General features: G+C 40.8%; 1 protein-coding gene across 8 annotated transcripts in view; it reads right to left on the bottom strand.

Moving 5' to 3' along the window:
* The window catches only part of kndc1 (kinase non-catalytic C-lobe domain containing 1), a 354,394-nt gene that overhangs the window by 228,436 nt on the left and 99,973 nt on the right, over positions 1-25,985 (bottom strand). For all 8 annotated transcript variants that reach the window (XR_006314907.2, XR_015760947.1, XR_006314906.2 and 5 more), the window contains 6 exons: positions 24,798-25,936; positions 20,657-20,771; positions 15,979-16,050; positions 15,788-15,849; positions 15,540-15,698; positions 11,331-11,408 (listed from right to left, as the gene is read on the bottom strand). Coding sequence is in view for 4 of the 8 variants with exons in the window: in XM_043712540.2 (XP_043568475.2) it covers positions 11,331-11,408; positions 15,540-15,698; positions 15,788-15,849; positions 15,979-16,050; positions 20,657-20,771; positions 24,798-25,936 (1,625 nt within the window). In the remaining 4 variants the exon portion in view is untranslated. The remainder of the gene's footprint in view (positions 1-11,330; positions 11,409-15,539; positions 15,699-15,787; positions 15,850-15,978; positions 16,051-20,656; positions 20,772-24,797; positions 25,937-25,985) is intronic.

Here is a 25,985-nt window from a genome sequence, read left to right as displayed (position 1 = left end):
CTAAGGGGCAACTTTTTCATGCAAAGGGTGGGGCATATATGGAATTAGCTGCAAAGGAAATGTAAGAGGCTGATACAATTACAACACTTAAAAGGCATCTGAATGGGCATATAAATAGGAAGAGTTTACAATGGATATTGCTGGCAAATGGGACTAGATTAATTTAGGATATCTGGTCGGCATGGACAAGTTGGGCTGGAGGGTCTGTTTCCATGCTGTACATCTCTACCACTATTTGAGGCATTCAAGAGAGCACTAAATGATCATTTAAGTGGAAACAATGTGCAGGGGAAAAGGCAGGAGTTTGGCATCTTGTGAAATTGCTTAGCGAACCGGTGCAGAATGGACCATTTGGGTTCTTTCTGCACCCAAGCAATTCTTTGATCCAGTGAAGTAGAGAGAATCTGCAAATGGAGAGAGGAAGATTATGTGAGTGGGCAAAAATGTAGCAGATGGTGTATGATATTGGAAAATATGAATTCATCCATTTTGAAAGAATAGAAAAGAAAAAGACCATTTAAATAGAGAGACATGGCAGAGCTCTGAGAAAGAGAGTTCTGGGTATGATAGGATCATCATAGAATCCCGACAGTGCAGAGGCAGGCTATTTGGCACATCAAGTCCACATCAACCCTTCGAAGAGCATTCCACCCAGACCCACCATCCCTACCCTATCCTTGTAAGTCTGTATTTCCCATTGGGCAATCTGCTAATCCACCTAGCCTGTGCATCTCTGGACACTATGGGCAATTCAGCATGGCTGATATACACCTGTGGGAGGAAACAAATGTAAAAGTAGAGAAATTTTACAGGAGCTGTATAGTGCCTTATTGAAGTCACATCTGGAGTGCTGTGTACTGTTCTTTCTCCTTACTACTTAAACACTGACACTGAATTTGGAGCCATTCAGCAAAGGATCACTTAACTCGTTCTTTGGATGAAGAGCTTATTTTATGAAGGATGGTTTGATAGGTTGGCGTTTAGAACAATGAGACAAGATATTATTAAAACATAGATCAGATCTCAAGAGGATTTAATACGGCACATACCGGGAGGGGGTTTCCTCTTATGGGGAGGACTAGAATGAGTCGACACAGTTTAACAATAAGAGGTTTACCATTTAAGACAGAGGTGAAGAAAAATATTTTCCCTTGAAGGCTCATTAAAGGCATGGAATTCATTTCTCCAGAAAGCAATGGAGGCTAGGTCACTGAACTTATTCAAGGCTTACTCAGATAGACAAGGGAATCAAGGTAACAGGACAGAGATAGAGGCAGTGAAATGAAATCGAGAACAGAACCAGATTAGTCATGATCTTATTGAACGTTAGCGCAACCTTGAAGCACTAAATGGTGTACTCCTCCTCTTAAGTCCTATGTTTTTTTGTCTCTCGTTATCTGTCAGACTTCCTGAGACACAGAAAATCCTGCTGTTCAAACTTAAACCTGGATGACAAATGAAACTTGGAGCACATAGCTTTGCTGTAATAAACAGTAATTGATACAACAAAACTTGAGTGCTGCTGCAGCAAAAAAATCTCACAAATTGTTAAAGCTTTTCGTTGTGCATTTGTCAGGACAATTCACAAGAATACCAATATAAAGGGAAGAACAGAATGTTGATTTGTTGGCAAGTGGACTCTGATTGGTGAAGGTATTGCCATGGGGAATGATTGACAGTTAACTGCCAAGCTTTACTTAAATTTAAACCAAGAAAATTCCTGATGAAGGGCTTTTGCCCGAAAAGTCGATTTTTCTACTCCTCAGATGCTGCCTGACCTGCTGTGCTTTTCGAGCACCACTCTAATCTTGAGTCTGATCTCCAGCATCTGCAGTCCTCACTTTCGCCTATTTAAATTTAAATCAGTTGGTTGACTCTGATTGGTCAAGGCATTACCCAGAGGAATGAACCAGACAATATCTGTTGCTTATTTTGTTCAGCTTAAACAAGCACAATAGGTCAACAGGTTCTTTTTGTCTTTAAAGAGTAGGGCCTTGTAGAAGTACCGGAAGGGACTAATAGCAATCTAAAAGTGGTCTTTATATATTAGATTTTGTGCTAATATTGTAATGGACATAAAAACATTTATGAAATCCATCAGCACCATCAACTGCCATATAGCGGTACTGCACCAACTGCACAATATACCCTTTTGAAAATGTTTAACAATTTAGCAGAACATTCCCAGATTCTCACCTACTGTTACACTGAGGACCTTGTTTTTTTTTTGCTCTCGTTGAGCAGGGGTTTTGATCCTCCTCCAGGGAAATGTGCAGGAATTTATTTTGAAAATAATTCTGTAGCCCTCTGCATTGCACTTGCCTGTTCTTGTATTTTCTGCTGAAATGTGGGTGTATAATCAGTTTATCAAAAACATTATTAATACCAATGAATGGGAGGAGCAAATATTTACAACAAATTTCCCGTCATGTGTTTAAGTGACAGTATCTCTGACACCCAGTGTTCATATGAGATGGAGGTAAGACTATTAAATCATTATTGGTCAAAAATTATAAAAATCAATTGAAAAGCAGTTGACTGAGCCAAATAAAGACCCTTCCTAAAGTAAACGAACTTTTCAGGCAGCAAATGTTTGTCAGGTCTCTGCTGCCTTCTGTCATTTTGCAGCTTCCCGAGTCAGAGGAAAAGTAGTGGCCCAGAAACAAACTGAAGTTATTCACATAATATAGACAGCAAAAAAATTAACTTTCCCATTCAATGTTTAGCACTAAAATAACCAAGCAGGGCATGTTGTCCAATGTAACTAATATTCCAAAAGTCATAATTATCATTACAATGTAATGTGGCTATTTGAAAAGAATTCTTCAGTAATTAATGTTTTCCTTGCATTTGAACCGAAAACTCCTGTCCCTCCCAGTTCCTGTCCCCTTCCTTTATCTTCATCACAGCAAGTCTGCAGAAATCCTGTTTGTTTATGGCTGCTGAAGTAAAAAGCTGTTTGTGTGCTATAAATCTTGACAGAAAATGTTTTCCAACATTCCTCACAGATTCAGGCTAACAATCAGTTTGGTTCTTGATGTATAGGCATTGTGGTTTTCTTTCAGTCCACCTCACACAAGCTTTGTGCTTCCTGCTCATTTGATTATTCATCGTCTTCAGTGAAGCGGAACCCATGTTACTGGCTGGCTGAACATTGTGAAGCAATCACTGAATCCTCAGGCAATATTCTAGGGGCTGGGCTGCTAAGGTACAGCCCTACAGTACTCACTGGAGTCAGTCTTTAAGGTCATGGGGAATTGCCATGACATTCACCACCTTGCTCTTTTAAGGGCGGAGCCATTGGGACTGGGAATAGCAGGGGGAGGAGATGATGCCTTCCAAGATGATTGCAATCCAGATGGGCTGATTGATTACTTACTGAGCTCTGGTTCCACTAGGGTACCATCTTATGCCATGTTTCTCCACAGTTTCCCATCTTGCTATCCATCTGCTTCATCCGATTACTAAGTCCTTTAGACGACAATATTGCGATAAAGGCTAAAGACCAAATGGCTTTCCAGTACAACTTTAACAACACCACGCATTTGTGACAGTCATAAAGAAGGAAGTTGAAAGATCTTTCCTTGTGATAAAACGCACAAAAGAAAAATCTTTTACAAACAAGTTCTGAAATAAATAAACAAGAAACCTACAGAGTTGTGCCACACTGCTCTCATGTCGTGCCTTGTCTGATCAGGAGGTGGAGAAAAGTCATCAGCCTTGGGCCTAGTATCCAAGCAGACAGCCTCTGGTTCTTCATGTTGACTTGAAGACAAAATGAAAGGGGTGGAGGGATTTGATGGCCTATCACCTGACTATTAACTCAGAAACTCAGCTAATGTTCTAGGGACTCAGATTCAAATCCCTCTGTGGCAGATGGTGGAATGTGAATCCAGTTTCCAGTTTTAAAAAACTGAGAATTAAGAATCTACAGATAACTGTTGTCGATTGTCGGAAAAATTCAGCTGGTTCATTAATGTCCTTCAGGGAAGGAAACTACTATCCTTATTTGGTCTGACCTACATGTGACTCCAGAGCCTAGCAATGTGGTTGACTCTCAACTGCCCTCTGATATAGCCTAGCAAGCCATTCATTGAATTAATCGCTACAAAGACTGGACAAAGAAATGAAAGCGGATAGACCACCTAGCATTGACCTGGGCACCGGAAAAGACAACGGCAAAAACAGCCTTGTCAGACTCTGCAAAGTCCTCTTTACATCTGGGGGCTAGTGCCAAATTGGGAGAACAGCCTCACAGCCTACTCAAACAACAGTCTGACACGTGCTGACAGAATCATACCTTACAATGTCCCACCATCGCCATCCTTAGATATGTCCTGTTTTACCAGCATGAATTTCCTCCCTTGGCTGATGAATCAGCACTCCTACATATTGAACAACACTTAGAGGAAGCACAGAGGATGTAGGGGTGCAGAATGTACTCTGAGTGGGGGTTTCAATGTCTACCACCAAGAGTGGCTTGGCAGCAGCATTACCGAATGATCCTTTTGGATCCTAAAGGACAAATCTGCTAGACTGGGTCTGCAGCAGTTCTTAAGGGAACCAAAGAGAGGGAAAAACATTCTTGACCTCATCCTTACTAATCTGCCAGTTGCAAATGCAGCTTTCTAGGACAGTTATTGGTCAGAGTGAAGACTGCACAGTCCTTGTGGTGAAAAAGTCCCACCTTCACATTGAGAATTTGTATTTTGTGGCACTATCACCATGTTAAATGAGACAGATTTTGAGCAGATCTAGCAACTCAAGATGGCATCCATGAGGCACTGTGGGCCATCAACAGCAGCAGAATTGTACTCTGCACTATATGTAACTTCATCACCCGGCATATCCCCCACTTAACCATTGCCATCAAGTCAGGAATCAACCTTGATTCAATGGAGGGTGCAGGAGAGCATGCTGGGATTAGCACCATGCATACTTGAAGATGAGATGCCAACCTGGTGAAGCCACCAAACAGGATTACTTGCATGCCAAACAGCTTAAGCAGCAAGTGACAGACAAAGCTAAGCGATCCCACAACCATTGGATCAGACCAAAGCTCTGCAGTCCTGTCACATCCAGGCATTAATAGTGGCATACAATTAAAAAACTCCCTGGAGGAGGAGGCTCCACAAACATTCCCATCCTCAATGATGGAAGAGCCCATCATATCAGTGCAAAAAGATATGGCTGATTTCTCTCAGCCTCCTCCAGTGGTCCCCAGCGTTACAGATACCCATCTTCAACCAATTTGATTCATTCCACATAGTATCAAGAAACAATTGGAGGTACTGCATACTGCAAAGGCTGTGGGCCCTGACAACATGCTGGTAATAGTGCTGAAGGCTTGTCCTCCAGAACTTGCCACTCCCCTATGCAAGCTATTACAGTACAGTTACAACACTGGCATGTATCCCACAACGTGGGAAATTGCTCAGGTATGTCCTGTACATAAAAAGCAGGACAAATCCAAAGTGGTGAATTACTGCCCCTTCAGTATACTCTCGATCATCAGTAATGTGATAGAAGGTGTCATCAACAGGGCTATCAAGCAGCACCTGCTCAGCAATAACCTGCTCAGTGATGCCCAGTTTGGGTTCTGCCAGGACCACTCAGCTGCTGACATCATTACAGCCTTGGTTCAAACATGGACAAAAGAGCTGAATTCCAGAGAGGAGGAGTGAGTGACAGCCTTTGACACCAAGGCTGCATTCGACCGATTATGACATCAAGGAGACGCTAGCGAAGTTGGGCAAACTCTCCACTGGGAGAAAGTGAGGACTGCAAATGATGGAGATCAGAGTCTACAGTGTGGTGCTAGAAAAGCACACCAGGTCAACAGCATCCGAGAAACAGGAGAATCGATGTTTCGGGCATAAGCCCTTCATCAGGAAATTCTCCACTGGTTGAAGTCATACTTAGGTAAAAACAATGACTGCAGATGCTGGAAACCAGATTCTGGATCAGTGGTGCTGGAAGAGCACAGCAATTCAGGCAGCATCCGAGGACAGGCAAAATCGACGTTTCGGGCAAAAGCCCTTCATCAGGAATAAAGCATGAAGGGCTTTTGCCCGAAATGTCGATTTCGAAGCTCCTCGGATGCTGCCTGAATTGCTGTGCTCTTCCAGCACCACTGATCCAGAATGAAGTCATACTTAGCAGATAGGAAGATGGTCATGGTTGTTGGAGCTCAGTCTTCTCAGCTCCATGACATATCTGCAGGAGTTCCTCAGGTCTTAGGTCCAACGATCTTTAGCTGCCTCATCAATGATCTTCCCTCCACCATAAGATCAGAAGTGGGGATGTTCGCTGATGATTGTACAAAATCCAACACCATTCATGACCCTCAGATACTGAAGCAATACATATTCAAATGCAACAATATCTGGATGATATCCAGGCTTGAGCTGACAAGTAGCAAGTAAATTTGCCATCGCTACCAATAAGAGACAATTTAACCACTGCTCCTTGAAATTCAATGGCATTACCATCACCGAATCCCCTGCTATTAACATTCTGGGGGTTACCATTGACCAGATATTCAACTGGACTCACCATTTAAATAGTGGCTTCAACAGCAGGTCAGAGGCTAGGAATAGAGGAGTGAATAACTCACTTGCTGGCTCCCCAAAGCCTGTCCACCATCTACAAGGCACAAGTCAGGAGTGTGATGAAATATTCTCTACTTGCCTGGATGAGTGCAAACCCAACAACACTCAAAAACTTGATACCATCCAGGACAACACAGGCTACTTGACTGGCACCACATCCACGAGCATCCACTCCCTCCAACACTGACGCTCAATAGCAGCAGTGTGTACCATCTACAACATGGACTGCAGACATTCACTGAAGAAGCAACTTGCATACCGATAATCATGTCCATCTAAATGGACAAGGAGAACAAATACATTGGAAACATCACCACCTGCAAGTTTTCCTCCAAGCCACTCACCATCCTGTCATGGACGTATATCGCCATGACTGAGTGATTAACAGAGAATAGTATTGGACCTACACAGTCCAGGTTTGCAGAATATACACCAAAGATGCCGCAGAGGTCATAATTTGCTCACTGTAAAAGCTTCTATTACATGCATGGCAGGCCCTCTTTAGTGTCTTTCCCTGTAGAAAGTGTCCTGCAGACTACTCGCTGACTGAAAGAGCTATACCCAACATTTTGATGATATTTGGTTTTGATTGTGCTGGTTTCAGTGGAACTACAGAGCTAACATTATTAAGTTAAAAACTCGTTCTGATCTGCCACAAAGTACGAAAAGTAATCTAAAATGTCTTGTAGCTGTGAATGAAGAATCTTTCAATTCTTATAGCTTCTTATTGCAATCTTTCACGATTTCTGTACCATCTGCCACTTTACTATGTTTACCTCACAGTTTCATTTAACCACAGGGCACCTTTGAAAAATCACCAGTTTTCCCGTTGCTGATAACTTGACTGGAAACAGCACATTTTAATAACTTAGCTGCAAAGACGCATGTTAATATAATTATTCCAACGGCTGCCTGCACAACAACTGATTTAATTTTATATCCCCTTCCATTGGTGTGAATTTCTACATATGCCTCTTTCCTTCCTACACAGGTGGCCCATAATGCTGAGAACAGAACTGTGTGGGAAGAGGCAATTCTCTGAAGAAGCAGCACCTGGCTTACTTGGTACAGAGTTGTGCATGAAGAATGTGGCATAACAAATTTGTAGCCTTTCATCAGGCTGAGGACTAGTGCCATTTTTAGCATCATCTTCATTCTTACTCTATCTGATCACTCACTTATTAGATGCCACAAATGAAAGTTCCATTGCACAAAGTGTGGCAAATTCTAATGTAATTCATTCTGCATATCATTCGGTTATTGTCTCCTTTCACTCATTTTCCAGGATTGTTAAAGTAGGGAGTGCAGCTCTAAGTAAAGTCTGCACTTGGTCTCCACTTTAATGTATACATTCACTGCGGCTGTTCAAGGCACTGGAGCCCATTCTGTTGCTCCCAGCGAGGATTAGTGTTTTTGGAGAGTAAGAACTTGGAAAATGGTGGTTGCCATTCCCCTGACTTCTCAAATAATTAAGCGCAGGAGCTGAAAATCCAGATATGCAGGCCCATAATTTCCTGATCAGGCCTTGATTGCAAATGTCATTCATCTATGGAAGGGCTTGAGTGGGAAGTCAGAGCAACTAATATATTTCAAAACATAAGCTGCATGAGCAGACCCTGAATCTGATGATCATTATATTAAAATTGTGGGATATAGATAAAGTAGTGTTACTTCTGCAATCATAATTACTTATGCAAGGTAAATGAACTCCCACCAGTGTATAATTGTTTCAACCAAGAGCTGAGTCAACAAGAATGAAAACTATGTGAAGGAAATATATAATTGTTTTTGTATTAGCTAAAATAAGCATACAAGAATGAAACGTGCCTGCAAACAATGGTAGATGTTACAGACAAATAGATAAGGTGCTGTGAGGATGTAGGTTAAGCCAGATATGCCTGTACAAACAGTAGTTATAAGCATCTGTTTCCCAATTCTGCAAAAACAAAAAAAACAAACCCCAATTAAAAGGTGATAAGGTTCAATATGGTTGAGGAATGGGAGGAAATGTTACAAGTAAGGGAAACAGATGGCAGTGAAGGAGGGTATACCTAACAATGGACCACAGCAGGATGTGGTGAAATGGCCAAGTAAAACTTGCACTTTGTTATGCACAAGGCTGGATAAGGCAAGAGATAAACAATAGTAATGGGCACCGGGTTTGGAGTGGTGAATCCTATATAAGAAACGTACTTGCTAAACTCTGCCAGTCTATTTTAGGCACCACACTTGCAAGCATATAATAAACATACTGATCACTTCAAATCTAGTCTCGGATGAAATTATTGAAGTGAGTGACCTTCGTTTCTCACAAAATCAATCAACTTGCATAAGGTCATCTTGCACATGTTAACTGTCCAAATAAAAGATAAAGACTAGTAGTCTTTTAGCACCACCTTTCACCACCTCTGAACAAAACCAAACTATATAAACACTATTTCAGATGTGGTCTCACCAACACCCTGCGGTAAGACTTCCATGTTGTTATCTTCCAATCCCCTTGCAATAAATGTACAGACTTCCATTTGCCTTCCTGATCATTTGCAGTACCTATGGACTGACATTCTGTGATGCATGTAGCAGAACACTCAGATACCTCTGTACTGCTGGCTGCTGCAATCTCTCTATCATGAATACCAACATAAAATTTCTGTCCAAAGCCTCCACCATTTGTTTGGTCAGAATCATCAGTTTTCTTGGCTACTTTCTAGAGGAGCAATGCTAGCTTTAGATAATCTTTTCCTATTCAAATCATTAGAAAGTCTTGTTTCTTTTAATATTACTATCTAACTTTCTGAGTCTTTATTATATTTTTAATCATTATTTTCTGGTACGTAAACTCTGACCTTCCACTCAACTTTGCTGATTTGCATACTATTACTTTCAACTTAATACCATTCTTAATATCCTTTTTTAACCACAGATGATGCATTCTATACAAGGAGTTTTCTTTCTCATGTGATTAAATCTTGAATTTTGCCACTGCAACTGCCCAATCCTACCTTTTAACCTAACTTCCCCTAGTTTACCCTAGTGTAGTCCACCTTCATATCCTTTTGGTTACCTTTATTTACACCAATAATCTTGGGCCTACACTTCTCCCTTTCAAATTGAACTTACATGCTATCATGTTCTGATCCCTGTCACCAAGAGGGCCTTTTACCAGGAGGTTAATGATTGCTCCTGTCTCATTAACTAAGTTTAATTGACAGGGTATACGTTTTGCCAGAGGGGTCTCTTCCTCACCCTTCACCCCAACACCACCAGTGATAAGGACCATAGTGAATCAGGCCACACTCCAGCAGATTGCCCCACACTCAGAGTGACAGTGATTCAGGTGAAGACATCTATCATTTTATCAGAGAAGGAAGTCCTTGTTCGGAGATCTTCTGGACAATCAGTTGGCCAACAGCCCTCTAGTCCCAGCAGCACCAGTAATAGCAATGTGCACTGCTGGCACAGCATCACTCTCTTAGATCACCAATAAGAAGCCAAATAGAGTAATGAGGATCCTCAACAAGTCCATGATAGGAGGCCACACAAGACAGCAGTGTGAAATGGTACATGGATAGCAACGACCATGAAGCAATATCAGGGCAGGGCTGGGAGAATCAGAGAGGCAATTCCTTGGGGAGCAAATGGAATCTCAGGAGTGTCCATGAGGCCCATAAAAAAAAGCTATCCTCCCTTTCTTGATAGTAACCCCAGGAATGACATCTGCAGCTTGAAACCTGGCTTTGTTCTCTGCCTTCAGTCAAAAGTCTCAATTGGCCCAAGAGTGATTGAGCCATTAAAAGACATCACTAATTGGGCGTAAAACTGCAGTATGTATGGGACAGGTGGGCAGACATTGGAAAAGGCACCCATGGTATTACATTGAATTTTCCACCTCCTCCTTGCCTGTCTGCCAAGCCATTGGAAAATTGTAAAACTCTGCCCAAAGGTTTCAAAATCTGAGGATGTTCAACCAGTGTAAAACATGTTGGGAACTGATAATGTTGACCTCTGCTAATAGACCTGGGGTCAACTTTATGCTGTTGTTCCTAATGTAAATCAGTGAGCACCTGATTTACAAACTGCAAGCTCTGAGTTCATTTAAACTTAGAGAACACAAGTATATATTATTCATAATCATGACATATGATTTAGCATAGATTTATAATTTTGAGAACGAGAATATCAAATGAATGTTTTGAAGTGATACAATCATTTCTGATGGAGAGATTAAGGAATGTAGTGAAATGAATGCTGGAGCTTGAACTATCAGGATGAAGGAAAAGTGGAAGGCCTGAGACCAGATGGAAAGATGTAGAAAAACTTTAATCGCATCAAGATAGGAAGGGGAATAATTGACTGATAGGGAAGATGGAGGAGGGTGATTAACTGGCATTGCGGTAACTTCAAGGTAATTGGGAGAAGCCAAAAGAAGAAATGTTGAATCGAAAATGATGATATCACCATAGCATCAAATGAGTCTCAAAGTTAATAATCTCCAAAATCTGTGGTCTGTTGAGGGGATAAGCAGTAAAATAAACAATATAACTATGATATTTCAAGCATTACTTTAATTCCTCTTTTCATGTAGTTCATGCGCTTATTCCAATGTAAGCAACATCATAATAATTCTGGCAGTGATGCAACAGAAATTAAAACTGATGTTTCAGCAACAAAGAAGGAAGGGTCTCTGAACAAAATTATTTAATGAGAATATAAATGTACCTGTATAACAGAATTCCTCAGCAGAATCAGAATCTCTCTGCTGTCAATCCCTCGCTTAATGAGATAATCATTGCAAATCTGTGAGAATAAAAAAATTACATGAACAAAAAGGCTGATGATGTCATTTGCAGTTTCTGATTTCTGTAAACTTTCTGGATTTGCAGGACAGAGCAAAACAATATGTTTTCCCATAAACTAACTTCAGCTCTTCACCTGTTACTTTAATTTCTATAGATCATTTCAAACATACGTGAGCAGAATGAAAGAACATCACAATTTAAGATCTCTGCCTGGAGAATTTACTAATCCTAGTTTAGACCACCTAGATGGTTACTGAGGATTCCTATGCCAGAAGAGTGTAATGAGTTTTTTTGAAGAGTTTTTTGGGGCGGCACGGTGGCACAGTGGCTAGCACTGCTGCCTCACAGCGCCAGAGACCCGGGTTCAATTCCCGCCTCAGGCGACTGACTGTGTGGAGTTTGCACATTCTCCCCGTGTCTGCGTGGGTTTCCTCCGGGTGCTCCGGTTTCCTCCCACAGTCCAAAGATGTGCAGGTCAGGTGAATTGGCCATACTAAATTGCCCATAGTGTTAGGTAAGGGGTAAAGGTAGGGGAATGGGTGGGTTGCGCTTCGGCGGGGCGGTGTGGACTTGTTGGGCCGAAGGGCCTGTTTCCACACTGTAAGTAATCTAATCTAAAAAAAAAGTAACAAAGAGGACATGATCTACTGGAGTTTAGTCAGGTATTTGACAAAGTTCCTCATGGTAGACTGGTTAGCAAGGTTAAATCACATGGAATACAGAGAGAATTAGGTTTGTGCAAAGATTTGTAGCTCGGGTGCTCGTTGTTGTGGTTCTGCTCGCCGAGCTGGAAGTTTTTGTTGCAAACGTTTCGTCCCCTGGCTAGGCGACATCATCCGTGCTTGGGAGCCTCCTGCAAAGTGCTTCTTTGATGTTTCCTCCGGTGTTTATAGTGGTCTGTCCCTGCCGCTTCCGGTTGTCAGTTTCAGCTGTCCGCTGTAGTGGTTGGTATATTGGGTCCAGGTCGATGTGTTTGTTGATGGAGTTTGTGGATGAATGCCATGCCTCTAGGAATTCCCTGGCTGTTCTCTGTCTGGCTTGCCCTATGATAGTAGTGTTGTCCCAGTCGAATTCATGTTGCTTGTTGTCTGCGTGTGTGGCTACTAAGGATAGCTGGTCGTGTCGTTTTGTGGCTAGTTGATGTTCATGTATGCGGATTGTTAGCTGTCTTCCTGTTTGTCCTATATAGTGTTTTGTGCAGTCCTTGCATGGTATTTTGTACACTACATTAGTTTTGCTCATGTTGGGTATCGGGTCCTTCGTTCTGGTGAGTTGTTGTCTGAGCGTGGCTGTTGGTTTGTGTGTCGTTATGAGTCCTAGGGGTCACAGTAGCCAGACTACTGCGACCCCTAGGACTCATAACGGCATACAAACCAACAGCCACGCTCAGACAACTCACCAGAACGAAGGACCCGATACCCAACATGAGCAAAACTAATGTAGTGTACAAAATACCATGCAAGGACTGCACAAAACACTATATAGGACAAACAGGAAGACAGCTAACAATCCGCATACATGAACATTAACTAGCCACAAAACGACACGACCAGCTATCCTTAGTAGCCACACACGCAGACAACAAGCAACATGAATTCGACTGGGACAACACTACTATCATAGTGCAAGCCAGACAGAGAACAGCCAGGGAATCCCTAGAGGCATGGCATTCATCCACAAACTCCATCAACAAACACATCGACCTGGACCCAATATACCAACCACTACAGTGGACAGCTGAAACTGACAACCGGAAGCGGCAGGGACAGACCACTATAAACACTGGAGGAAACATCAAAGAAGCACTTCGCAGGAGGCTCCCAAGCACTGATGATGTCGCCTAGCCAGGGGACGAAACGTTTGCAACAAAAACTTCCAGCTCGGCGAACAGAACCACAACACAGAGAGAACTAGCCATTTGGATACAGAACTGGCTCAATGATAGAAGACAGAGGGTGGTGGTGGAGGGTTGCTTTTCAGACTGGAGGCCTGTGACCAGTGGAGTGCCACAAGTATCAGTGCTTTTTGTCATTTATATAAATGATTTGGATGTGAACATGGGAGGTATGGTTAGTAAGTTTGCAGATGACACCAAAATTGAAGGTGTAGTGGACAGCAAAGAAGGTTACCTCAGAGTACAACAGGATCTTGATCAGATGGGCCAATGGGCCATGAAGTGATAGATGGAGTTTAATTTAGACAAACATAAGGTGCTGCATTTTGGAAAGGCAAATCATTTAATGGTAAGGTCCTGGGGAGTGTTGCTGAACAAAGGGACCTTGGAGTGAAGATTTATAGTAGAAAGTAGAGTCACAGGTAGATAGGGTAATGAAGAAGGTGTTTGAAATGCTTAACTTTATTGGTCAGTAAATTAATTACAGGAGTTGGGAAGTCATGTTGTGGCTGTACAGGACATTGGTTTGGTTAGGTGTCTATTTGAATACTGCATGCAATTCTGGTCTCCCTGCTGTAGGAAGAATGTTGTGAAATTTAAAAGGGTTCAGAAAAGATTTACAAGGATGTTGCCAGGGTTGGAGGGTTTCAATACAGGGAGAGCTGAATAGTCTGGGGTTATTTTCCCTGGAGCTTCGGAGGCTGAGGGGTGACCTTATAGAGATTTATAAACTCATCAGGGGCACGGATATGGTAAATGGGCAAGGTCTTTTCCCTGGAGTGGGGGAGTCCAAATCTAGTGGGCATTGGTTTAAGGTGAGAGGGGAGAGATTTAAAAGGGACCTAAGGGGGAACATTTTCATGCAGAGGGTGATATGTGCATGGAATGAGCAGACAGAGGAAGTGGTGAATGCTGGTACATTTACACCATTTAAATGGCATCTGGATGGGGTATATGAATAGGAAGACTTTGGGGGATATGGGCCGAATGCTGGCAAATGGAACTAGGTCTATTTAGGATATCGAGTCAGCATGGACGAGTTGGACTGAAGGCTCTGTTTCCGTACTGTATATCCCTATGACTTTATGAATACGAGCCAACACTAAATTCAGGGCAGCACGGTGGCTCAGTGGTCAGCACTGCTGCCTCACAGCGCCAGGGACCTGGGTTTGATTCCAGCCTCAGGCAACTGTCTGTGTGGAGTTTGCGCATTCTCCCCGTGTCTGCGTGGGTTTCCTCTGGGTGCTCCGGTTTCCTCCCACAGTCTGAAGATGTGCAGATTAGATGAATTGATCATGCTAAATTGCCCATTGTATTCAACAATGTGTAGGTTAAGTGCATTAGTTCGGGGTAAATATAGGTTAGGGGAATGGGTCTGGGTGGCTTACTCTTCAGAGGGTCAGTTTGGAATTGTTGGGCCAATGGGCCTGTTTCCACACTGTAGGGATTCTATGAATATACATGAACACTTCTTCTTTCCCAAGCTAAGATTTGAATGTAACTTCTTCAAATTGGTATCATTGTTTGGATTTAATCGTCTCATTTAGAAGCAGATTGTAGTCGAGTGAGTCACTGGGGCTGTTCAGGCCAGATAAAGAAAATTCAGGCGCCCCCTTCTCATACACAGACTATGGTTCGATTACTTGAATTGTTATTACTTTGTGAAAATATTACTCCACCTGCATCCTTTATAATAAACTAACTGGTGCTAATTAAGCTCTGCCAGTTTACAGAGCTGAAAATATTATCTTCCTTCATTTCCCATTGCTTAGTAATGATGCTGTAAAATATCACCTTATCTGAAGCTCTAAGATGATGAGTTGCACTCTCCTATAAAAGTGATTCTGCAAGAATATTCTTCACTGATTTCGAAAATACGATGGTTTGAGGTGGATTTAATTTTAAGTCTTTTTTTATATTCAACAGTATTTTAATTATTCGCAATGTTTCAGAACCTATTTTCTATTCTTACCTTATCAAAATACTGGAGCTCGATTAACATTACCACTGTCAATGACAAGCAAGTACAGATAGATGGTGGTGCAGGACTACAACTGACTGGATTGATTAAGACTGCATAACCAGGAAGCACAAGAATGCGCACAAATTGTTATCAAAATTCATTGAATTGTTTTTAAGAGATTTATTTTTAATAATAGTGAGATTATTTTGATATTACTTGTAGAAGTATAACAGAAAATGCTAGCCAGAACATATGAGGTTTGACACACGTACCTCCAGTGCATCTGTAATTGAAGGTCTTTCTTTGGAGTTTCTCTTTGCCATATCCAATAGTAGCTTCTTGAGATTTCTAGACAATGGTAACTTCTGATTTACTGGAGCATTGTACTTAGCAGCTGCCCACAAAATGGCCGCAATGCCATAAACGCAAACCTGTCGAGAAAATACATTAACTCAGAGAAATCTAAAAGGTTTTTCTTTTAGGGCTTTACAAGGAAATACTTTCAATATAATTAGCAAACCTTTTCTGTAACCACTCCTTGTGTTTCAAATTCAGGTGCCAAATAGAAAGAATCCAGATTTCCTAAGTGAAGATAATGTATGCCAATGAAATAAAGCTTATAGCGGTTGTTCACTATTGAAAATATTTTACATTCTTTATTCAGAACATAAAATTCGTAATGCAGAAACTAAAAAATGCAATTCCCCATACCATTGCACATTGGTGATACAAACAAAACTTCTCCATTAGTGTCAATGTATGCAGACTCCAGGCATAAGTATTCTAGAAAATATAAAGAAAATGTTATCGGAGTTATGAACAGATAATTGTTTCATACTGCTGACTGAAATAATTTACAAAATTAGTTAACTAATCATGCCACATGACTACACATCAGAAGTCCATACAGTCCAGCCAGCTAAGTTGATTAATGATAACAAATCAAAGTTAGCATTTGTTTAGTTCTGTTTGTCCACTATAGTTAATGACGTAATAAATAACATTCTCATAAAAACCTCAATCCGAGCAAATCCTATCTGGATACATCACAGCATGGTAATGCAACTGTGCTTCCCAAGACTGAAAGAAACTACAGAAGGTTGTGAACACAGCCCAGCCCACCACACAAACAGCCTCCCATGCATTGACTCCATATATACTTCCCGTTGCATTGGGAACCAACATAATCAAAGAGCCCTCCCACTCCAGTTATATTCTCTTCCACCTCTTCCATCAGGCAGAAGCTATAGAAGTTTGTATATGTGTATGAACAGATTCAAGACCAGCTTCTTCTCTGCTGTTATCAGATTTTTGAATATTAATGTTAATTTCGCCTTACACCTTCTCAGCCGCTGGCACATTATATCCTGCACTGTTCTGTTACCCTGATCCACTTGCACAGTATGCTCTGCCTGTAAAGTACATAAGTCAATACTTCTCATTGTAGGTCAGTACATGTGACAGTAATAAAGCAAATCAAATCAAATCAAAGGAAATATATGGATGCCGAGTGATCTAAAAGAAGAACTTGACGAATGGCTTGACCAGGCATGAAAGTAAAAGTTCCATAAGGGAAGCTGAAAGGATCACTTGACAAATGAGTTTCTGATAATTTACAGAGAATGAGCAAAATGCACAACAGCAAAATATATTCAGGAATGTAAATATGGCTAAAACACATGTGTAATATAGGGTAAAGTAGCCATTGTCCTACAGATCATCGGGTAGCTCTCCCTTTAAAGAGAAATGACTGGTGGTAGTTTAACCTGAGGGTCACGCTGCCTCAGATAAGGGAACAGTTTGAGAAGGAAAGTTCTTCATGGTAACCTCAGCTGGTGCAGGAAATTAATCCATACAGTTGGCATCACTCTGTATTGCAAACCAGCTAACTCATCCCGTTATTAAATATATATTAGAAGTGAATGACCTCAATGTTCCACAGGTATTTCACCTATGGCATGAAATGGAAGTTTAAACTACATATCATGATATGACAAGGTCAGTGAAAGAACAGTTTAAAATTAAACTCTTCCAAAGACTCTGTTTAAAGTGAACCAAAAGAAACATCAAAAATATACAAAACGTGTACACCAAACACAGGCTTTGGCAAGTCAGGTGAGACAGGAACAGTTTCAATTCAAGCTTGTTAAGAACAGTATGTTATCACTGTCTAGCTGGCCGAAAGGAGTTTAAGAGACATCTGAACAATGTAGCAAGTACCTTATATGGAACAAGAAGTGCTGTTAAGATGTATGAAAAATAAATTGTGATAGTGTAAGCGTAAGATATTGTGTGCAGAATCATCTAATTGGATACCTGTACCAGGCCTGAAATGCCTGAAAATATTATATCCATAATGCTGAGTCATAGACCAGTGCAACTGGGCACTATCTGTAGAGGTGTGTAACTCCCTTTGCACACACTCAAATAAAACTGGTGAACAAAATAACTCCAGTCTTTTCTGACCACTGTGAGTACAAGAGGGACAAAACCTTTCCATTTCAACGTGTTTCAACCACAAATATCTTACAATGTCAATTTTAGGAATGAGTATAAAATCTACTGTCGCCATCTGTTACCAAATAGCAACTAAGACAAATGTTTGTTGACTACATTGATAAAGCAAAGCAGCACTACTAAAAGATAAAACAAATACCTCGGGCTGAACCTTACATTTATCTTTTGGCCAAGTGCAAGTTGCATCAAACATTTTGGGTTTTTTTTGGTCCTGATACCTAGTGAGCATTCCCACCCTTTCTTACCAAACTCACCTCAGTAACTAGCTCTCCCACCCCAGTCTGGTGCCCCTCATACCCAATTCCAGCACAACCATATCACATATTGTTTTGGAATAATTTGCTACTGCTAAGATATTCCAGAATTGACCAGCATCCCTTGTACCTGTGCCACCTTTGGAAGCTCAGTATGCACCCAGAGTTACCCTGCACATTTTCTGTCATTTGCTCCCGATATAGACTGGGGGAAATTGGTCCACTGCTGTACAGGCAGTGATCTGGATGGCCTGCTCAACAGGGTAGTGTTCCTTAACACATTTGAAGAATGTTTAAAAGAAGATGTTTATCCTCAGACAGTACTTGCTCTTCCTGCTCCCTCCCACTGCAGACCAGCAGAGGAAGCCACACAGTATACCTTGTCAACCTGGTCCAGGATTGTCATATAAATCAGTGCAATCTCAGTCATCTGGAGGAATACTCAGCAATATAGGAGGAAGGTCGATGTCCTTTTTCACTCTACCAGCATTAGTGCAACCCTCTTCTCACACTCACTCTAACCTTGCATACCCTCTGTGCTGCTACTGTCTCACCCAGAATGCTTTCCCAATTACACCAGAAGCAACAACTGTGCCACTCTCTTTTGTGTCTTTTAATAGATGCCTCTCCCTCTCTCTCTCTCTCTCTCTCTCTTGCATTCCAGGAGAGGACCAGTTCACACTATGGCAGAAAGAGTTAAGACAAGTGAGGGACTGCCTCAGCTCCTCATGTCTTATGTAGATAACATCCTGACTCTGACCATCCTCAGTGGCTGATTGACCATGGTCAAGCCCACGGATTTGTATTGAAGACTGCCCTTGCCTTCCTGTGCCAAGATCCCAAGTAAAAGCTATGCACAACATCTAGGGACAAAATTATTTCAAAGTTTGTTAAAAATCAAACAAAATCTAAAAAAAAAGGACTACAGCAAAAAGATTTGTACAGTGGAATGATGTCTCAACCCCTTTAGTGGCGTGGCAAATGTGTCGAAGTTATTGAGGTGTGAGAGAATGAATGTGATTCTCTGCATCCAGAAAAACCCAATATGGTGACTGAGGTTGAAAATGTAAAGACAGTCTTGAGCAGGCTACCTTCAAAAGGGACGATATTTTTAATGAAGAAGAAGTGTACTACTTTCTCCTACTTCTGGAGCCTTACAGCGATTAATAATTTTTTCAAATATTAAGCTCCTCGAGTCTGCTCGGCCAATTGACAGGATCACAACTCCACTTCTTTGCCTACTTGTTGTACATTCTCCCTTTATAGTGAAGAATCTATCTATTTCTGCCTTAAATATACTCAATCACTGCTGTCCAGGGAAGAGGGTTCCACAGATTCATGTACTTGTCAGAAAAAATGCTTCATTTCCTCCTTATTTTTAAACTGTATCATTTATTTCTAATCTCTCCTGCATCCTTTCAGCATTCACCCTGTGAAGCTGCTTCAGGATCTTCGATGTTTTAAGTAAAATCACCTCTCATTCTTCAGTGAACCTTCTCTGAACTGTTTCGAGTGCAATTACTTGCTTTCTTAAATAAAGACACCAAAACTTCACACAGTACTCTAATGTCTCACTAGCACCCTGTACAAATCTGGTAAAATATCCCTAAATACATTTCCTTTTCCTTGTTATAAATAACAACATTCCATTTGCTTTCCTCAGTACTTACCTTTACTAACTTCTTGTGATTGATGCCCTAGGACACCCAGATTCCTCTATACCTCAGAGTTCTTCAATCTCTCTCCACTTAAATATCATGCTGCTTTCTATTCTTCCTGCCAAAGTGGAAAAATTCATTGTCGCCCTACATATTCCAAAAAACTCTGACTTGGGGACAGTGGTGCAGGTGCCAGGAGATCCCCAAAATATCTTCCAAGAGGCTTTAAATTCTGTGAGCATGATCTTAACCTCAACAACTACCTGATGAAGGAGCAGTGCTCCGAAAGCTAGTGCTTCCAAATAAATCTGTTGGACTATAACCTGGTGTTGTGTCATTTTTCACTTTTTCCAAGGGGTATCTTTTTTTCCTGTGTGAGTCTATGGATTTCAATAGACTTTTCAGATTTAAGGGACATCAGGGTTCTAGTATTTCATGACCTCACTTGATATCTACACGTAAGCACTTCATGATTATTTAGACAGAAATTGGGTCTGGAAACAACATCTGCCTCTTCTCTAACAACCGAAAATATGGTTAATAAGAGCTCACCATTGCTGACTTGCCTGAGATCATCTAGCTTAGCATAGACTAGGGAACAGACTTGAGGCCCTTATGCCTTCCACAATCAACTGCGATCAGTTTCAACAACATATTTGTAGTTTCATATCACTTTTGGAAAACTTTAATGGGTGTCTTTTAAGACATTAATAACTTCTACTGCTGAGTCTTAGCAAAGATGGCAATAGTGACTGATAAATGTAAACACAGTAATGAATTACATTTATGGGAAGTCGGTTGTTCTTAAAAACTAAATTATATGATGCAGCACATATTACCTGATTATGTTTACAGTGTAACATTTTCTCTGCAGCTTCCTGACATAAACGAAAAAGGAAACAAATGTGTACAATTTTAATAATATTGATAAGTAAAAAATAAAGACTTGTAGTACAATACCTGGATAATCCTTGCAGAGTTGCAGACTGATCAAACATTCATGACACAGAGCCCACAATTCATGATCTTTCAAGGGTCTATCATCCTCAGACAGTAGCTCCTCTAATGAAATATGCTGGTACAGGAATGGGAGGGAGAAATAGGAATCAGTATTCTGAACAAATTAACTTTGTTAATGCAAGTATACAAGCAAGTTACATGTCAGGATCACATGAGTATTAAATGAAAGGGTGAAATTGTTGTAGCAGAATTGGCAGATAAATTCTAAAGCCGGCTGCCATTAACAGACAATCATTAACTTATTGCTAGGAGTGTAATTAGGCTGTACTGTGACACAGGAATGGTAGGACAATCCATTTGTGAGAAAATGTACTTCTTTGAGGTGGTAGTATAGTGAATGACAATTACATATAGGAGTTTGGTGATATGTATGGGGAATCTAGTGGAATTGTATAGGGCACAAGTAGATGATTCCAATAATTCTCTATTTCAAATGAGAGTTTTACATCTTGACAAAAAATAAAAATCATGCAACATCCTGCTCTCCACTTCGCAACAACATAGCATGCTCAAACAAAAGGCTAAGAACAGGTTTAGTAACTTTGTCCTTCCTTCTGGACAATTCTCAGTTTCTAATAAGGTGTGATTTCCAGAGAAATACATTAAGTTTTATTCGGCAACAACTCTGATTTTCAAATAACAATTTTAATTTCCAATTTACAGGTTGTGTTGTTTCAAATTGGTCAATTTTTGAACAATGCACAGTGGTTCACACTGCTGCCTCACAGGACCCAGGTTCAATTCTACCCTTGGGTGACTGTCAGTATGGAGTTTACACATTCTCTCCATGTCAGCGTGGGTTTCCTCTGGGTGCTCCGGTTTCCTCCCACAGCCCAAAGTTGCACTGGTTAGGTGGATTGGCCATGTTCACTTGTCCATAGTGCCCAGGGGAATAGCCATGGAATAACCATGGTAAATTGTCAACAGTATCCAGGAATGTACAGGTTAGGTGGATTGGCCATGCTAAGTAGTCCGTGGTGTTCAGCAATGTACAGATTAGCTAGATTTGCAATGGTTAGTGTGGGGTTACAAAGATAGGTTGGGATGTTCTTCAGAAGGTCACTGCAGACTCGATGGTCCATATGACCTCTTTCTGCACTGTAAGGATTCTATTAATATTGACATCTTCTTTGACACAAAATGCTCTTTCAGATTTTGAAAAGAAAATTCATGGCCATCACAAACAAGGCTAGCATTGTTTGTGTTTCCTTGGTAGGGGGAAAGAGGGGCTGTCTTCTGGAATTGCTGCAGTTTCAATGGTGTCAGTTTGCCCATGGTGCTGTTAGGAAGGGAGATCCTGAACCTTCTTGAGTATTATTGGGGCTTTATTCATATGGGTAAATGAGGAGAATTCACTAACATCCCTGACTGACACCATGCAGTAGTGGATAGGCTTCAGGTCAGGAAGTATGATATGACATTTAGAATTCCCAATTATTTTTGTACGGCTGTACAGCATAAGTCTCTGATCAATGGTAACCCTGCGATGGAGATGGTGCTGTACTCAATGATGATAATATTGTTTAATGTCAAGGAGAGATCGTTAAATTCTTCTTGGAGAGAAATAAAATGTTCATGACAGTTTTCATTTTAGAGTAGAAGACACAATGATAAAAGTGATCATCGGTTTTGAGATCAAAGACATGGCATTGCTATCACGACAGTTGTCACTTGGGACACAGAACAATCAGCAGAAAATAGCATGAACCAACCTAATTCAGAGTGAGAGAACAGGGGAGAAATTCATTCAGTGCCAGATAATAATCTCCTTTAGGAGTAACTATTCTAAATATACTTAGAACTTTCCCTTGAGGGATTATTTGATATATTGATGGTTTCTACAGGATAAAATAAAATTGTGCAGTAAGGGTTTTGTCCTGTGGCAAAAGATTTCACAGCAATGCCAACTCTCAATAAATTGAAGCACTAATGTCAGCTCAACACAACTTTCATTTTTATCACTGGATCCAAACCCTAACGGAAAATGCTTTAAGTATATAAAACAACAAGCTTAGATGTCTAGCAAAAAGAACTATGCAATGATAGAATGCGAGTCTGTGCCCTTAATTCATGACTTGGGAACCTCCAAGCCTGGTTATACTTATATGAATAAGAAAGGGACTTGGGGTACTTGTATACAAAACGCAGAAAACTAACACACTAGTGCAGCAAGTAATCAGGAAGGTTAATAAAATATTGGCCCTTATTTTAAGGGGTTTAGAGTATAAGAGTAGGGAAGTCTTACTGCAGTTGTACAAGATACTGGTGAAACCACACCCGGAGCACTGTGAATAGTTTTGGTCACCTTATTTAAGGAAAGATATCATTTCATCAGCAGTTTGGAGAAGGTTCTCTAAGATAATCCCTGGAATGGAAGAATTGTCTTATAAGCAAAGGCTAAACAGGTTGGGACATTACTCACTGGACTTCAGAAGAATGAGGGGTGATCTCATTGAAACATGTAGGATTCTTAACAGGCTTGACAGGGTAAATATTGAGAGAATGTTTGTTGAGAGTCTAGAAAAGAGGGCATAGTCTCAGAATAAATGGATGCCAGTTTTAGACTAAGATGTGGAGCAATTTCTTCTCTCAGTGGGTTGAGAGTTTTAGCAACTCCATGCCACAGAGATCTGTGGAGGCAGAGCCTTTGTGTATACTTAAGGCTGAGAGAGATTCCTGATCAGTCTGGGAATCAAGGGTTATGGGAAAAGGCAGAAAAGTGGATGTGAGAAATATCAGATCATTCATGATCCTATTAAATGGCAAATCAGGCTCAAGGGGCCAAATGACCTACTCCTGACCTTGTTTTTCATGATTGATTGGTCCTAATTGATTGAAGGCCAGATGCATTTTCAAAATGAGAGGTAAAACCGTGAACAACATAATTGTTGTCAAGCTGTTCTTTGCAACCCATTTCCTGTGTGGCATTAATAGAAACTTGGATGTTATTGACCTTTTCACCCGCAGACAATACACAACTATCCCACGGCAGAAACATAACAAAAAAAGGTTTCTCACCCAAAATATAGCACTGACAGCAAGACCAGAATCTTGTACTCCAGTAACCAAAAATTCACATCTTAACGTAATGCTAAACTGAAGCTAAATGAGATTTAAATTTGGGAGAAATTATTTTAGTGTACCTGAGAATGTCAGAGTTAAAAATATCACAACACCAGGTTATAGAGCAACCGGTTTATTTGGAAGCACTAGCTTTCAAAGCACTGCTCCTTCATCAGGTAGTTGTCCTCCTGATCATCATCACCATCACCTGATCATCAACCACCTGATGAAGGAGCAGTGCTCTGAAAGCTGGTGTTCCAAATTAACCGGTTGGACTATAATCTGGTGTTGTGTGATTTTTAACTTTGTACATTTCCTAACTTTGCATGTGGGTGGCACGGTGGCACAGCGGCAGAGACCCGGGTTCAATTCCCGACTCAGACGACTGACTGTGTGGAGTTTGCACATTCTCCCCGTGTCTGTGTGGGTTTCCTTCGGATGGTCTGGTTTTTCCTCCCACAGTACAAAGATGTGCGGGTCAGGTGAATTGGCCATGCTAAATTGCCCATAGTGTTAGGTGAAGGGGTAAATGTATGTGTGGGTTGGGCTTCGGCGGGTCGGTGTGGATTTGTTGGGCCGAAGGGCCTGGTTCCCCACTGTAAGTAATCTAATCTACACTCCAGTCCAACACTGGCACCTCCAAATCATGCGAATGCCAGGAAACTATCATCACTTAATCAAGAATCTACTTTCAGTAGTAATTCATCCATGCGTTATAAACTTGCATATTTTGCAACTAAGCAAAAGTGCAAAATGCTAAAGTGATTAATATTCTGGTGTTTTACAGAACAATTTAAATTAGCCTTTATCCTAAACTCAAAACAAGTTATCTTCTATAGCCTTATTAAGTGAAGGTGATAATGATTCATAATGCTTTGCAAAAGATACATTTATGATATAGAAAAATGAGAATGAAAACTATGAATCAAGAAAGAATGTCTTATATTTTTTAGCAACGCACACAAAACATTGCACTTAATAACCAAAGAAACAACATGTCTCATAAAAACTCTCATACCTGTTTATCAAAATGAAATTCTGCAGGATCATTTTCAGCAGCTCTGATAGGAGACATCTGCTCTCTATTATCATCTTGAGAATGTTGAATGACATTGCTAAATAGCAGGGTATTACTTGTTGATAAATCATTCACACTTTGGGAGCGGCTTTGTTTGAAACTATTTCTCTGAGTACAGCCAACAATTCTTTCAGTATCTAAATAAATACTGTCCAAATGAGGCAAATCACTTGCTTCAGTTTTTGCTGCCCTGTAACTGCAGTCTCCAAATGCAGCCCTTGTGCCTAGTAATAGTCCACTGGAAGCAAGTGAATCCATTTGACTGTTCATGCTTGCTGAAGTAAATGATAATGCTGAGATTTTAGCTTTGAGACTTTTCGTGGAAGACATTTTCCCGAACGTGAAGGGAGGTTTTAAGGATCGTTCTTTGCTTTCATCGAAAATTAAGTTACGACTCTTGGGCAAGTTCTTATTTACTGCTGCTATACTAGAGACCTTCTGAGTCCCATCACTTGACCTGTTCACATTTAACCTTTCTGATGGAAGACTGTTCTTTGGAATGAAATTAACATCATTATTCTTAGTTCTAAAATGTACCTTCTGAGGACAGTCTGTAATATTCAGCATTTTGACAGAGCCGACTGAAGACAAAGAATCTGCAGTAATGTCGGAAAATGAAATTGGTGAATGATTAGATGTGACAGATCTGCCGAGCTCCATTTTGGATTGATGAAGATGTTGAGAACTGCCTGCCAATTCTGTTGGTAGTTTTGGTAGCATTCTCTTCCGAGCTGTTGATCGTTTCTGAGGAACAGGTGAAATCCTGTCGGCCTCATGTCCTTTGGTATTCATTTCAGTAGAATTCATAACGTGCACTGGTTCCCGTCTCTCGCACGATTCTGATGAACTCATGTCATCTAAAAGCTGATCACCTTCAACAGTTAAATCTGGATCTACGTCTTGCACACATTTCTCAGTCTTGCAAATAACCTCTACTGTTCCGCTGTTCTGCATGTTTAAGTCATATGGCAGGTCTTCAGTGCTCGATGAGCCATCTGCTGGGTTTCTTTCACTTGTTTGCAGCTCATGACCTACACCTTCCTGACGCAGCTTCTCTTTACAGGTCTCTTCACATCCATCTATGTAAAGATTTTGAAAATGCAGATCAGTCAGATACCAAGATCCATT

This window comes from Chiloscyllium plagiosum, unplaced genomic scaffold, assembly GCF_037043375.1.
Source record: "Chiloscyllium plagiosum isolate Xiang-an unplaced genomic scaffold, Cpla_swu_hap1 HiC_scaffold_22, whole genome shotgun sequence".
Lineage (NCBI taxonomy): Eukaryota > Metazoa > Chordata > Chondrichthyes > Orectolobiformes > Hemiscylliidae > Chiloscyllium > Chiloscyllium plagiosum.
The sequence above is the reverse complement of the archived record's forward strand: the minus strand, read 5'-3'. Positions and strand labels throughout refer to the sequence as shown.